The sequence below is a fragment of the Peromyscus maniculatus genome, chromosome 9 (genome assembly GCF_049852395.1).
Source record: "Peromyscus maniculatus bairdii isolate BWxNUB_F1_BW_parent chromosome 9, HU_Pman_BW_mat_3.1, whole genome shotgun sequence".
NCBI classification, from domain to species: Eukaryota; Metazoa; Chordata; class Mammalia; order Rodentia; family Cricetidae; genus Peromyscus; species Peromyscus maniculatus.
The window spans coordinates 73,003,418-73,016,815 of NC_134860.1; the positions used below are offsets into that span (position 1 = coordinate 73,003,418).

The 13,398-nt window shown below is 44.8% G+C and overlaps 1 protein-coding gene across 8 annotated transcripts in view; it reads left to right on the forward strand.

The window, feature by feature from the left end:
- The first annotated feature begins 1,276 nt into the window (after positions 1–1,276).
- Rubcnl (rubicon like autophagy enhancer) overlaps positions 1,277–13,398 on the forward strand; it is a 40,140-nt gene continuing 28,018 nt past the window's right edge. For 2 of the 8 annotated variants that reach the window (XR_013042526.1, XM_076545371.1), the window contains exons 1-2: positions 1,289–1,444; positions 6,822–6,855. Coding sequence is in view for 3 of the 8 variants with exons in the window: in XM_076545371.1 (XP_076401486.1) it covers positions 1,313–1,444; positions 6,822–6,855 (166 nt within the window). In the remaining 5 variants the exon portion in view is untranslated. Of the gene's footprint in view, positions 1,445–6,821; positions 6,856–13,098; positions 13,281–13,398 lie in introns of those variants that run through there. The other 6 variants (XM_076545370.1, XM_076545375.1, XR_013042527.1 and 3 more) reach the window with 6 other exon arrangements.

The window sequence follows — 13,398 nt, forward strand, 5'->3', positions numbered from 1 at the left end:
TTAGTGGTGTACCTGGAAGAATTAACTCCAGGGCGGAAAGGCTTGTTTTGGCTCACAGTTTCAGAGGGGTTTCAGTCAGCGGAGGTCAGGATGGCAGGCACAACTCTGTCTGCCGGCGAGGTGGTAGCAAAGGCTGGTTCATCTAGGAGTGGACCAGGAAGCGGAAAGCTGTGGAATTGGGGTTGGGCTGCAAACTTGAAAGTCCTTGTCTTAGTGACCTACTTCCACCAGCCCCGCTCTACTTCCTAAAGGCTCCAGAATCTCCCAAAATATATCACCAGCCACCGAGGAACAGGCTTTCAAAAAACAAATCTGTGGGAGATGTCTCAGATTCAAACACCAATTTGTTCTGCATGACATTCGCTGTTGCTAAGATTCTCCCTCGCGTCCCAGCCTGTGACTTCTTTCCTTTCAGATATCCCTGAAACAAGATTCTCACACGGCCCCCTTTACCTTATTCATCTGCCTGTTTGATGCTCCATAGAAATTGAATTTAGGATCTGCTGCCAGATACACCTGCCTTAAAAGTCTATCTGTGCTATTTAGCTGTGTGGCCTCAGAGGAGTTATTAAAGAACTTTGTCAGCCACAGACCCCTTATCCTTGAAGCAGGATTGATGATTTGTTGCAGTCAGGGATGTTTTTAAGGCTGCTTAAAAACAATTAAAGGCACAGCAGATGAGCAACAAATACTAGCATTAACTTACACAGTTTGCCTATTGACTTTTCTTGAAATAGTCTTGCTATGTAGCCCAGGCTGGCATCAAAGGTACATTCCTCCTGCCTCCCATCTGCTCCACTTTCTGACTTTTTAATGTAAGTTTCCCCCAGTGGGTGTTTAGTTGACACGGAATTTTTCCAGGTCTAACCCAGTGTAACTCTCAAACAAACTGACCACAGGAAAGGGGGGGGGCAATGACTGGCAGCTAGTATTTAGCTGACTTTGCCTTATTGGCTTCTAATCTCCTCTGAAGAGTCAACAACTAGTTAAGTTTAAACCGCTCCAAACCAGGATGTACCAGGCACTGGGGATGTTTCAGAGATGCTAGACAAAGAATCCAGAATTGCATTGCATTTGCTCCATGACCTGGAAATGATAACGGACAAAAAGCCAAAGAACCATCTGGAGTGATGGAGGTCGGTTTTGCAAAGAAACCAAGAAGCAAGCCTTGGGATGCTGGGTCAGTCTTCAGGATTAATGGTCCCAATCCTTTCCCCCAGAGAGCACCCAGCGCCACCTAGAGGGGCTGAGGGTGGTTGCACGTGAAGCTGAGCCAAGAGGACTTAAGTTTCTATTGGTGAAAACTTTCTGTATGCGTTGGCAGCTTCTCTCTGCACCATCAGAACCTCGGAGCTGTTGGCCGCACACCGACGAGGTGATCCGGACCTACCGCGGCCACATGGCAAGGTGGCTATTAGGTGGATATGACGGCCAGGAGGCGCGGGTAAGCCACGGCCCCCACGGGAGGCTCGCTGACTTCAGCGCTGACACATCAGAGTGGGGAAGCTGCTGCTTGGGAGTTGGGGGCTGGGAGCTCATTTGTGCCAGTTTGGTTTCGCGCTTATTTCAGACGGGTGTGGCGGGTCGGTGGCGTCCGAGGGCAGAATGAAGCTCGAGGCACGGGTCCAGGGCGCCCACTCGGTGGCACGTCCCAGTGTCCCCGCGTTCACGCGTGCAGCCGTAGGCTTCGCTTCCCCGGGGCTTTTCACATCGTGGGCGTCACAGGCAGCGGGAAGCGAAGATGACCCGCGTCCCAGCAGCGTCCCGGCTCCATCTCAGACTTCTTTGCGTGTCCCCAAGGTTCCGCAACGCAGTGACCCCTTGAAGGCGGCCAGGAGCCTTGGGGGCCAGCCACGGGAGGCGGGGCACTATGAGGATGAGAGAGGAGTGCAGGAGGCCGACGATGTAGATAACCCGTGGTCCTGGAGGTGGTCAGGACAGTGTCATGGCTACTTGGGGGCTGTGGTAATGTGTTTCTCGGGGGAGAAGGGGACTTTTGCGGTGTGATTTTTGCAAAACGAGTGCTCTTTTGAGAAAGGGAAGGGCCAGGAGAGGAGGTACTGTTGGCCAGGCGTAGTCCCTGGAGGCCATAGAGAGCCTGAACCCAGGTGGCCCCCTGGGTCTTCTCAGTTCTCTATAGGCCCTTACATGAACTGTGAGAACCCCATCCTCACACTCAACAGCCCTGGACTTCTCGAGGTGGCAGAAAAACATTTTTTTTTGCCACATAAGCAAGCACACTCCACCTGAAGTCCATCCACCTGCTGACCTGGAACTAGGGCGATTCTGACCCGGCCCACCTGGTGACACCAGTGCAGAATTGCAGAGGATTCCCTGTGGGACTGAGAATGCATGAGAAAGGGTTATTACCCTAAACGAGAGCTTAGGATCAAAAGAAACACGTACTCTGGAGCTGCCCCTACCGAGAGTCCCAGTGGCAAGGGCGAGATCCTTCAGCTGAAGTTGGGGTGTGAGAGAGCAAAGGACTGGGAACCAGTTAGCAAACTTGGGGTTCCTTAGACCATCTCAAGGCCAAATATTTGTCAAGGCACTTCCTTGGTGAGGTGAGAGAGCCTGGGTTTCACTTCCCGGAGAGTTTGAAAGGTAAATGAGCCGCAGGGAGTGAGGTATCCTAGCAAAGCGCAAAGCGTTCAGGGTGGCCTTTGCAGTGAGTGACTACAGCTCCTGCCCACAGCGGCCAGCGAAGTTTTATGCAAACTTGATGTTTTTGTAACTCCCTGTGGCAAGGGTCAAAGCATGCCTGTTTCTGCATCTCCGCAGCACTCAGTTCCTCTTTGGCTGCCTTACCACCTGACATTGCTCCTCACAGCCCTTGGTTATCAGATAATAGGAACTATGTCTTCTCATTCAGTTCCTTAGGGTCTACATAGAGTCGGGAGGGGGGGTGTGTGAGGAAATTTGAGGGTCATGGAACCTGAGTCCTAGAGGTGGGCAGTTTTTATTCCACACTCTTTTTTTTTAAATTAGTTTATGTTTTAGTGTTTTGTCTGCATGTTTATCTGTGAGTCATGTGTGTCCCTGGTGCCTAAGGAGATCACTAGAAGGCCTCAGACCCCACAGCTATGGATGGCTGTGAGCCACCATGTGGGTGGCTGGGACTTGAACCTGGGTCCTCTGCAAGAGCAATAAGTGCTCTTAACTACTGAGCCATTTCTCCAGCCCCCTTGTTTGTTTGTTTTTACATAGGAAAGAGTCTGTGGGAGCCATGGGCCAATATTCAAGTAGACACAACTTTATTTGATAGTGAGAAGTAAGTCACGTGCTGAAAAGAGTGACCGCCTCCTGGTCCATGACCCGGCTCATCTCAATGCACACACAGAATACAAATGACAGATTTGAATAGTTTCCCTCGTCACTAACAATAGATTCATATTGCTGATGCAGAGAGATTGGTGTAGTATCCTGTGTGACTGTTAACATCTGAGCAGTTCTTCTTAAATAAGCATGCCCGGGCTTCCAGAGGGAATAATCCCAGTGACGCTGGTGCCTGTCGATCCTATTACATCTTTCCATTGTGCCCCCGAAAGATCTCTGGTTGCTTTGTACATTTAGTACTAACCCAAGGAGGGACCTGAAGGAAGAATCGGAGGATGGGGAATAGAAGAAGGGCTCCCTAGCCATCCGTCTTCTGGGGAACTTGGAATTGCTCTTGCAATTGCTCTGCAATTGGTCTCCAAGGGAGACCAGTGATAGCAAAGTTAACTTAGAGAACACAATGTGCCAGACTGAGGCTCACACGCTACAACTCAGTTAGTTCTCACAGTAAACTGGAAATGGAAATGGAGCGCAGAGAGATTCTGTGCCTTGGTCAAGGTCATGGAGCTCATAAGTGTCTTAAAATCACCTTACTGCCTGGGAGGTGTGTGAGTGCGCGTGTGAGTGTGCATGTGAGTGCGTGTATGCTCTCTGCCCTGGGTTTTATTCCATACTAGAGGGGAGCTGTGGCTTGAGAATGGAGGCCCTGGAGCAGGATTCCAGGCTGCAGTTCTCCCAAGAGCCATTGGATGGCTTTGTGGTTATCACTTTCAGTTTTCTGATCCATTAAATAATAATACTAGTATTCTCATATTGAGTAGATGCTCTATGTCTATCAGAACATGAAGTACAAATTGAGAAGGAAAAAATACGTCTTAGGGGGAAAAGGAGGTTTTAGATTTGGGTGTTTTTGTCAATCTGGCAGCTGGGTAATGGTAAATGAATAGAACATGAAACCACACACCCAGCATGATTTACCCTTAGGGTAAAAATCTTCTTCTCTTTAAAAAAAAAAATGATTGCATCTTTGGCTTTATATTATTAAAAGAGGGAAGCGTACATTAGCCCTCCAAGGTGGTGTAGTGTGATGTGTGTATGAGTGTGTGTGTGTGTGTGTGTGTGTGTGTGTGTGTGTGTGTGGTGTGGGGAACTGGAAGAACACAGAGGGCTGAGGTGTGAGCGGGTGCTTTTCTCTGATTGATGTCAAGTTATGAAAACTGTAGTCAGGCTATTTTTCCTTATGTTCTTTGGCTTTTTTTATTGCAACACATTCTAGTGGATCTGAGAACATCTGAGCTCTGAAAATTGATGTGGTATCCTTCTCTTCTCTTTCTTCATTTGGAAATTAGTTTTTAAAAAATAGCTTTTGGGATGGCTAAGGAGACATGGACTGTTATTTAAAAACATATAAATATGGCTGAATTGCCAAATGATCTGAATTGTCACGTGACCTGTATAAAACCAGGAGCCTTTGGTTGCTCACCCTCACTTTAAAGTCTTGTAGAGATTTAGTGCCAGAGAAGTAAATGCATACACTATCACGTGGCTGAGGTAGCACATGATAAGTACTATTCTTCTGGAGGGAGTTTGGGTTATGAGGTTTAAACTTCTTCCCTTCACCTGTGGGTCTGAGATATTAAGGGCTACATTAGTTTGGCCTGGGTCTCCGGGGTCTACCCATCTGAAAACAGCTTTTTGGGCTGTGTGTGCCTCTCCAAGAGATAGCCCTGTTAACATCTTCTAGTGGACAGTGAGGCTAAAAAGGTGGGTTTCTGTTTGTTTGGAGGTCTGGGCTGGTTCCCCACTCTCCTTCCCCCTTTCTTCCCCCTCCTTTCCCTCTTCTTCTTTTCTTTGGAATTCGAGTTAATTTTATGTCAAGTGTCCACATTTCTGGAGCATCTCCCCATTAAAGGACTTCCAGGTTTGTTCCCACACCAAATGTTTCTTAGTCATCTTGACTTTTTAATAGTCTTCATCTTGCTCTCAGCCTCTGGCCCCTTGGCTGCTATTTGGAAAGCAAGAGAGTTTCTTTTTATTGTGGATTGGCTGGGTTGGTAATAATCTGAAATATCTTGACAGATTATGCCCTAATCAAAGTGTGTGTGTGTGTGTGTGTGTGTGTGTGTGTGTGTGTGTGTGTGTGTGTGTGTATAGAAAATTTAGAACAGTTCAAGGCACAAACTGAATGCTGTACTATGAACTCATGAGGGAGAAGATGTCAGAAGAAAACTGCTGTAGAGAAAAAGTGGGTGGGAAAAGGGGACAGCACACACCTAGGTGATTAAAAGGTCCATGGGTAGCATTTGCATAAAGACCCAGATGCTGAGGTGATAGAGGAGTGGAGCATTCCAGATAGGATAGGGGTGTCACAGAGGTCATAGGACATAGATGTAGCAAGTGTTGAGATTCTTTTTCAAATTTCTTTACTTGTAAGATTTTCTTACAGAAAATTTCCACTTGAAAGTAGAGTAGTGTAATGAATAATGTTCTCTTCTGCCAATTCCAGCAGTTATCAGTGTGCCTAATAATATCTTTCTTCCACATCCATCTTTTCTGGTAGTATTTTAAAGCAATACAAGAAATCCTGTTACTTCTGAGTCTTTCTGTATGTACTTCTAAATTATAAGCACCTAACCAAATACATCACAGTGCTTAACACTGGGGCCTTGTTGCCTCTTTGTTAACCAGGTCACAGACTCAGCCTCTGGGGTGCTGTTTGAAAGACAGGGTACATGTCTAAGCATGTAGGGTACTCAAGAGATAGGGTCTGTGACAACTGTCCAGAAGCCATCTATGGATGATGTTTTCCTCACCATCCTTTTTTTTTTTTAATTTCTTTCTTTTCTAGACAGTGCTGCTGTGGTGAGTTCACTTTTACTTCCCCCCCTCTGCACACTATTTTAGGCTCACTTGTTCATCCTTCCCTTTAGATGTTCTGCTTCTCTTTCCTGCTGTCTTCTACCACATCAGTACCTCTGCAGCCTTGCAGTTGGTGTTCCTCAGACGCCACTTTGATCCACCAGCTCCCTAGTATCCCCAGGTCTTCTTGAAGGGAGAAGGACACTTATAAATATATAAAAATAGCATTGCTGAGACCAATATAAAATTCAGCTGCCACATGACTCTTGTTTCCCGTATAAGTCAACGAACTTTAGTGGATGTCATTACTGTGGCTGCTTTTGGAACACGTTCCTTACCTCACAAGTAAGCCTGTTACTCTTCAGACAGCCTCTTTCCCCTTTCCTCCACTGTAAGAGCTGCTGATCCACTCTGTCTGTGTAGATTCACCTGTCCGGGACATTGTCTATAAACACTTAGAAATGGGAAATGCCTATTGTGTCTGGCTTCCTTTACTTGGCTTACTCACGACAGTTTTAATTTTTATGACTAAGAACTATTTCACAATATGGTTATAAGACCCTTTGCCTATGTATTCATTGGTTGGCAGGCATTTGGGGTGTTTCCTCTTTTTGTCTTCGATGAGTAAGTGTTGCTCTTACGTTCAAGTGTGAATCTTGTTGACCACCCTTTTCTATTCTCCATAGGTATGTGCCTGTCATGGAGTTCCTCCATCAAATGGTAGGTTTGTGTTGACTTTGATGATGTGCCAAATATTTTCCAACATGGCTCCTCTTTTATTTTGCTCATGTGTGACAATCCAGACATCTTTCAAGTACAAATATCAACTCAAATGTTTCTGGGCTAATACATATTTTTCAATGTCTTACTTAGTTTTTAATTTATGTTCATGTGTATTTCTGGTTTCATGTTGGTTGGTTTGTATGTTTGTTTGTTTAGTTGGTTTTTTTTTTGTTTTTTTTTTTTTTTTTGAGATGGGCTCTTGCTACATAGCACATATCTCAGGCTGGCCTAAGACTCAGGGTTCCCCTTCTGCCTCTGCCACTTGGAAGGTGGCATTACAGGTAGGTTCTATTGAATATAGAATATACATTGAATATATATTGAATATAGAATAGTACTTGAACAGTAGTATCCTAAATGAAGGATATTTTCAGGGCACAAGAAGATTCATTGAAAAACAAAAATAATGTGTTATTTTTACATATCCTTTATAATTATGTAGAAAATTAGAGAATGTATGAGCATATAAATGAAAGCATGTGGAGAATGAAGTGTGCCCTGTGTGTTTGCTGGGCAAGTGCTATACCACTGAGCTACACGCACAGTCCTTTGAAATTTTATTTTGAGGCAGAATCTTGACACGTCGCCCAGGCTGTCAGTCAGCTTAGAATCATCAGCCTCTTGAGTAGCTGGGATTACAAGCATCCACCAAGCCCAGGGAGTGCTTCAGTTCTTAATCGTCCTTTTTTTGGTTGCTGTTTGAGACAGCATTTCACTGTGTAGCCCTCACTGGCCTTGAGCCTGTTAGTAGCTCAACTGATGCCGTAATCCTCCTGCAGTAGCCTCCCAAATACTGAAATCCTAGGCACGAGCCACCGCGCCCAGTTTCCTAATCCTGCACTTTAAAATAAATTGATGGGAAAGTCTTTAAGGTCACATTGCCAAGGGAACTGAGAGTTTCCTGTTGACGTCAGCCAGTGTGCCATGTGAATCCTCACGGAAGGACCTTCGGCTCAGGTGTCTTCAGACTTTCATTTTGTCCAACTTCTGCTGATTACCAAAGTAAAACTTGGGGCAAGTCCCCTCACCATCCCGTTTCATTTCTCCAATTGATACATTGGCACCTGAGCTCACGTGAGTTTTCACTTGAGGAAACCAAGAGTGGGAAGTGAGAACCATGTAACGGCCGTAGGAAGTGGGTCACTTGTGACTCTGAGGTAACTCTGTGGTCCTTCAGGTGCACATCCAGTGTCCTCTGATCCTTGCCTCAGGGCTGTCCCCTCATAGTGCCACCACACCTATTACTGTTAAGGGCTGTCTGTCCTTCTTCCCTCGTGCTTCTGACAGCAAGACTACAGAACTATTGGCAAATCTCTTTTCAGTAAAGAGAGGACCGGAGGGGAGCCCCTGTGACGTCACCCAGCAGCCACTGCAATAAGACGCTGTGCCCTTCCTGCTGACCTTGCTATAAGAGAAGGTTCACTGTTACAGTAAAGCTTTGACCTTTGAAAACCTCCCTTTACTCTGATCCTAGATGCTGTCTAGAAGCTTGGGGCCATATTGCTGAGCATCTTAATGTTTTCCGTTTGATATGATGGATCCAGAGTCTGTTAGCATACTTGGGGCTGTGAATCTTTGTTTGCAGTCAGTGTCTGAAGGGAAGTAGACACGGAGAGAGCCTGGAGGGAAATGTTCATGAATTTGGTCACATGGCATGGTTGAAGATTTTCTTATTTTCAACCACATTTGCTTACTACTGCATGTGTTTAGTAACACAGAAGGAAATGTGTCATAATGAATTTTATTTGTGAGGATGTGGAGAAAGAGGAACTTGTATACTGTTGGTGGTAATGGAACTGTGTAGTCGGTGCTATTATGGGAACACAATGGAGTGTCAGCCAATGGTGTAAACAGATCTGCCAAATGGTATAGGAGTCTCACTTCTGGATAAATATCCAAAAGAAGTGAAATTATCACACCAGAGACATATGTAGTCCTATCTTTATCGTGGCTATTCACTATAGCCAACATACATAATCAATTTAAATGTCCATCAATAGATAACTACATTTAAAAATGCAATACACACACACACACACACACACACACACACACACACACACAAAAAAAAAAACAGAATACTAGTCAACCTTAAAGAGAATGAAAATCTTGTCATTTGTGACAACATGCATACAAAATACATGGAGGGTACTGTACTAAGTGAAATAAACCAGCCAACAAGATAAATACCACATAGCTCACTTGCTCACTTGTATGTGGAATAGTCAAACACATAAAAGCAGAGAGGAGAATGGTGGTTAGCAGGGGCTCAAAGATGGAGAGGAAGGAATTGGGGAGATGTCCAGTTTTGCTTAGACAGGAAGAATAAGTTCAAGAGATTTGCTCTACAACTTTGTGACTATCATTAATGGCTATATGTTTCAAGTGTCCTTATTTACTTTATATTGCTGTGATAAATACCATGACCATGGCAACTTATGGAAAGTTAGCATTTAATTTGTCTTGTGGTTTCGGAGGGTGAGAACATGATGGCAAAATAAAGGAACAGCTGGGAGCTCACATACTGATCTACAATCACAGGCAGAGAGTGAACAGTGGAAAGCATAGGAAATCTAACAGCCTCACTGACGGACTTCTCCAACAAGACCCCACCTCCCAATCCTTCCCAAAGAGTTCTGTCCACTGGGAACTGAGTGTTAAAATATATAAACCCAGAGGGGTCATTCTCATTCAAACCACCATACTATGCACACACAAAATAGGTGAGAACATGCGCTGGTTGGTTTTTCTTCAATTTGACATGAGAGCCATCTAAGAAGAAATGTCACTTGAGAAGATTCTCTCCATCAGATTAGCCCATAAGCAGATCTGTGAGGACATTTTCTCAATTAAGGACTGATGTGGGAGGGCCTGACTCACTGTGGATGGTGCAACCCGTGCAAAGGTGGTTCTGGGTTGTGTAAGAAAGAAAAGCAAGCCATGGAGAGCAAGCCAGTAAGTCGCATATCTCCATGGCCTCTTGTTTCAGTTTCTGCCTCCAAGTTCCTGCCTTGAGTTCCTGCTCTGACATTTTTTCATGATGTGCTGTAAGTTGTAAGCTGAAACAAACTCTTTCCTTCCTGTGTTATTCAGGGTTCTCTAGAGGAACAGAACCGATGTGTGTGTGTGTGTGTGTGTGTGTGTGTGTGTGTGTGTGTGTATGTGTGTGTTTAAGCCTACATAAGTAGATCACAGGGTATGCAGCTGGGTTGGTGCTTACCTTTCTAGTGCAGAGTGCCTTCCAGTACCTCCAACGCTGGACAGTAGGGCTGAAGGCTATAGGTAGGCACCAGCTCGACTTCTCTGTGTTCAATGAGTTATATGGATGTTGTCTACAGCAGTATGCCTTACTCTCAGTTTGTGGAGAACAACCAACAGCCTTGGCAACAGCCTGGGTTATTTGAGGGTTTCCATGGGGCTCCTTTGGCCAACAACTCATTTAGATGTCACCCACACCAGGCCCTGGAGGTTTCACCTGGTGGTGGGAGATGATTAGGTGGGGGCTTTGTCCCCCCAGTTATTTGGTGATTCCATTTAGGTTTCTTCCATGTTTGTATGTGCATCACTTCCTGTCTGTCCCAGTCTTCCATTTCACAGAGGCTGCTCCCCTCTTGTGAGTGTCTGGTCGGCTTTTTGCTTTTCTGCTGCTTGCCTGTGACTTTAGGTATAGTGAGGTTCTGTGGGTCTTCTCAGTTCTGTTATGATCTAACCCAGGAAAGGCAGCACTCACGGGCCATTTGTGTGAAGTGAAACATGTAAAGCAAGCACTGGTTCCGAACATCTCTGGAGAGGAAGTCTAGTTTTGCTCAGTGAATCAGGGTCATTTCTCTGTACAGACTCCTTGCAAGTAAGGCTTAACTTCCAACTTGTATCTGCTTATAGAACACACTATGAGTTGGTGATGGTGCACACACCTGTAAACCCAGTTCTGGGAAGGCCGAGGAAGGAGTATCAAAAGTTCAAGGTCAATGTTGGGCTTACTTAGTGAGACCCTGGTTAAAATTAAACAAACAACAAACGATTGGGTAGCTTTACCATTGGAAACTGTTCATTTCCACGTATTTTTCACTTCCATAATTATCTCTTCCCTAATTACATAAACAAATATAATGTATAGAGAATTAAGGGAGGGGGCTGGAGAGATGGCTCAGCCGTTAAAGGCTAGGCTCACAACCAAAAATATAAGGGAATTAAGGGAGGAAATCATGACCTACTTACATAGTTCTATCCTCTAGGGAATAATGGGGCCATTTTGAATGTGACTCAAAGTAAGATTGGAGCTAGTAAGAGACACGGAGAAGTAAAGGGGAGCCGGCAAAAATCTTATGCACAAAGTTGCTCACTGATGTATATTGCATAGTAATAAAAAACTGGAAATAAATATTTATCTGTCATGTCTAGCAATGTAAACTGAGCACATGTACACTGTAAGAAGTGATAAGAAGTTAAGACAGGGGGCTGGAGAGATGGCTCAGCAGGTCAGAGCACTGGCTGCTCTTACAGAGGGCAGAGGTTCAGTTCCCAGCTCCCATACAGTGGAACACAGCCGCCTGTAACTCCTGTTCCAGGGGACCTGATGCCCTCTTCTGACCTCCACAGGGACCAGACGTACACATGGTAAACAGACACACGTGCAGACAAAACATTCATACACACACACAAAAAAAAGATATAAAATTAAAAAAGAAGTTAAGAAGTATGTGAAATAACCTTTAAGTTACACTGTTGAAAGAGAATAAGATAAATTATGGAGCATGCCCACTAAGAAACTGTGGTGGTTTGAATGAGAACGGCCCCCAGAGGCTCCTGTCTTTGAATGCTTGGTCCTCAGTTGGTGAACTGTTTGAGAAGGATTAGGAGGTGTGGCCTTATTGGAGGAGGTGTGTCACTGGGAGTGGGCTTTGAGTTTTAAAACCCCACACCAGGCCCAATCTCAGCCCCCACCCCCTGCATACTGTCTTTTGGATCACGATAGAAAGCTCTCAGCTGCTGCTTTAGCACCATGCCTGTCTGCTTCCCGCCATGATGATCATGGACTCACCCTCTAGAACTATAAACAGGACCCCAGTTAAATGATTTCTTTGATAAGAGTTGCCTTGATCATGGTGTCTCTTCACAGCAATGGAGCAATAATTAAGACAGATCCAATGTATGTGCTTGAGAAAGGACACAAAACAAATCTTTGGATCTGACCTGGGTGGGATCATCCATTGCAAAGGGCATGGGAGGAACGGAATAGCCAGCAGTCATCTGTGGGATGGAAGAAGGGTTCATGGAGCATTGAGTGACGGGAACTCTTCACTCTTTATTTTGGGGTTCTATGTTTAGGGCCTTTATAGAAACCTAGTTATTGTTTCCTTTTGTAAAATCCAAAGTTACTGAGCAAGAAAGGTGTGTGACAAAGAGACACTGGAACACAGGGTGGGGTTCGAGGTAAGAAAAAGGAAGATGGGACGACACTTTGGAGGGGGTAAGCTCTGGCAGTTATCATGTGTGCTTTTATCCTGTGACAGTCTCTCAATGGTGGTTTGGGACTCCTGCAAATTTTTCAGGAGATCTACACAGGCAGATATAGGCACGTGAGCGTGCATGCGTGCACACATATACATACATAAACACAATGTATCCTTCATCCGCATTACTCCAAAATACGTGACCTAGAATACAGGGCTTTCAAATCAAGGAAATCTAAAGACTTTTTAGAAAAACTTTCGTATGTAGTTTCTTTTGGTGCACTTGAATTTGTGTCTTTTCAATGTCCATGATGAGCAAGAAAAGTTTCATATCTTTAGGAGGCATGTGTTCATTTCTATTCTTGTTAAAGTAATTATGTCCCAGTAATTGATCAACCATATCTACCAAAGAAGGCGTTTATCTGGACTTTATTTCCAATTTGCTGGTTATATTCATCTATTCCATAAGCATTTATTAAGCTCTTACATGCAACTGAAGACACAGGGGATTTGATGTGGCCGAGAACAGACAAAGCCCTTGCTGTCATGAAGCTTATAGTTGGGGGCAGAGGAAGATTCATTGGAAGGAGCTGGAAAAGAATCAGGAAGTGATGTTTCTGTGACAAAAACTGAACAGAGTGACAGAGTAGGGGGAGACCAGGGAACTGCCTTTAGTTAGGAAAGACTTCCTTGAGGAAGTAATTCAAAACGAAGGCATTCATGACATGAGAGAGCCAGGCTGTATTCACTTGGAGGAAGAGACTTTCAAGCAGAAGGTGAACTGCACCCTTAGGGAGGTGAAAATTCAGGGTCCAAGAGCTTCTTGTGTTGTTGGGGCTAACAGAGGCTGAGAAAAAGATAAATGAGAGGTCTTCAGGGACAGAGCCTATGTCAAGCCTTAAGGACAAGGTAAGGAGTGTGGATTTTACTCTTGATTTGATGGGAAGCTGTTAGGGTTTGATTGGGGGAATGAGATGCAGTTTAGGTCTATAAAGGGTCTCTCTGCATGCCTGGAGTTGTGGATAAG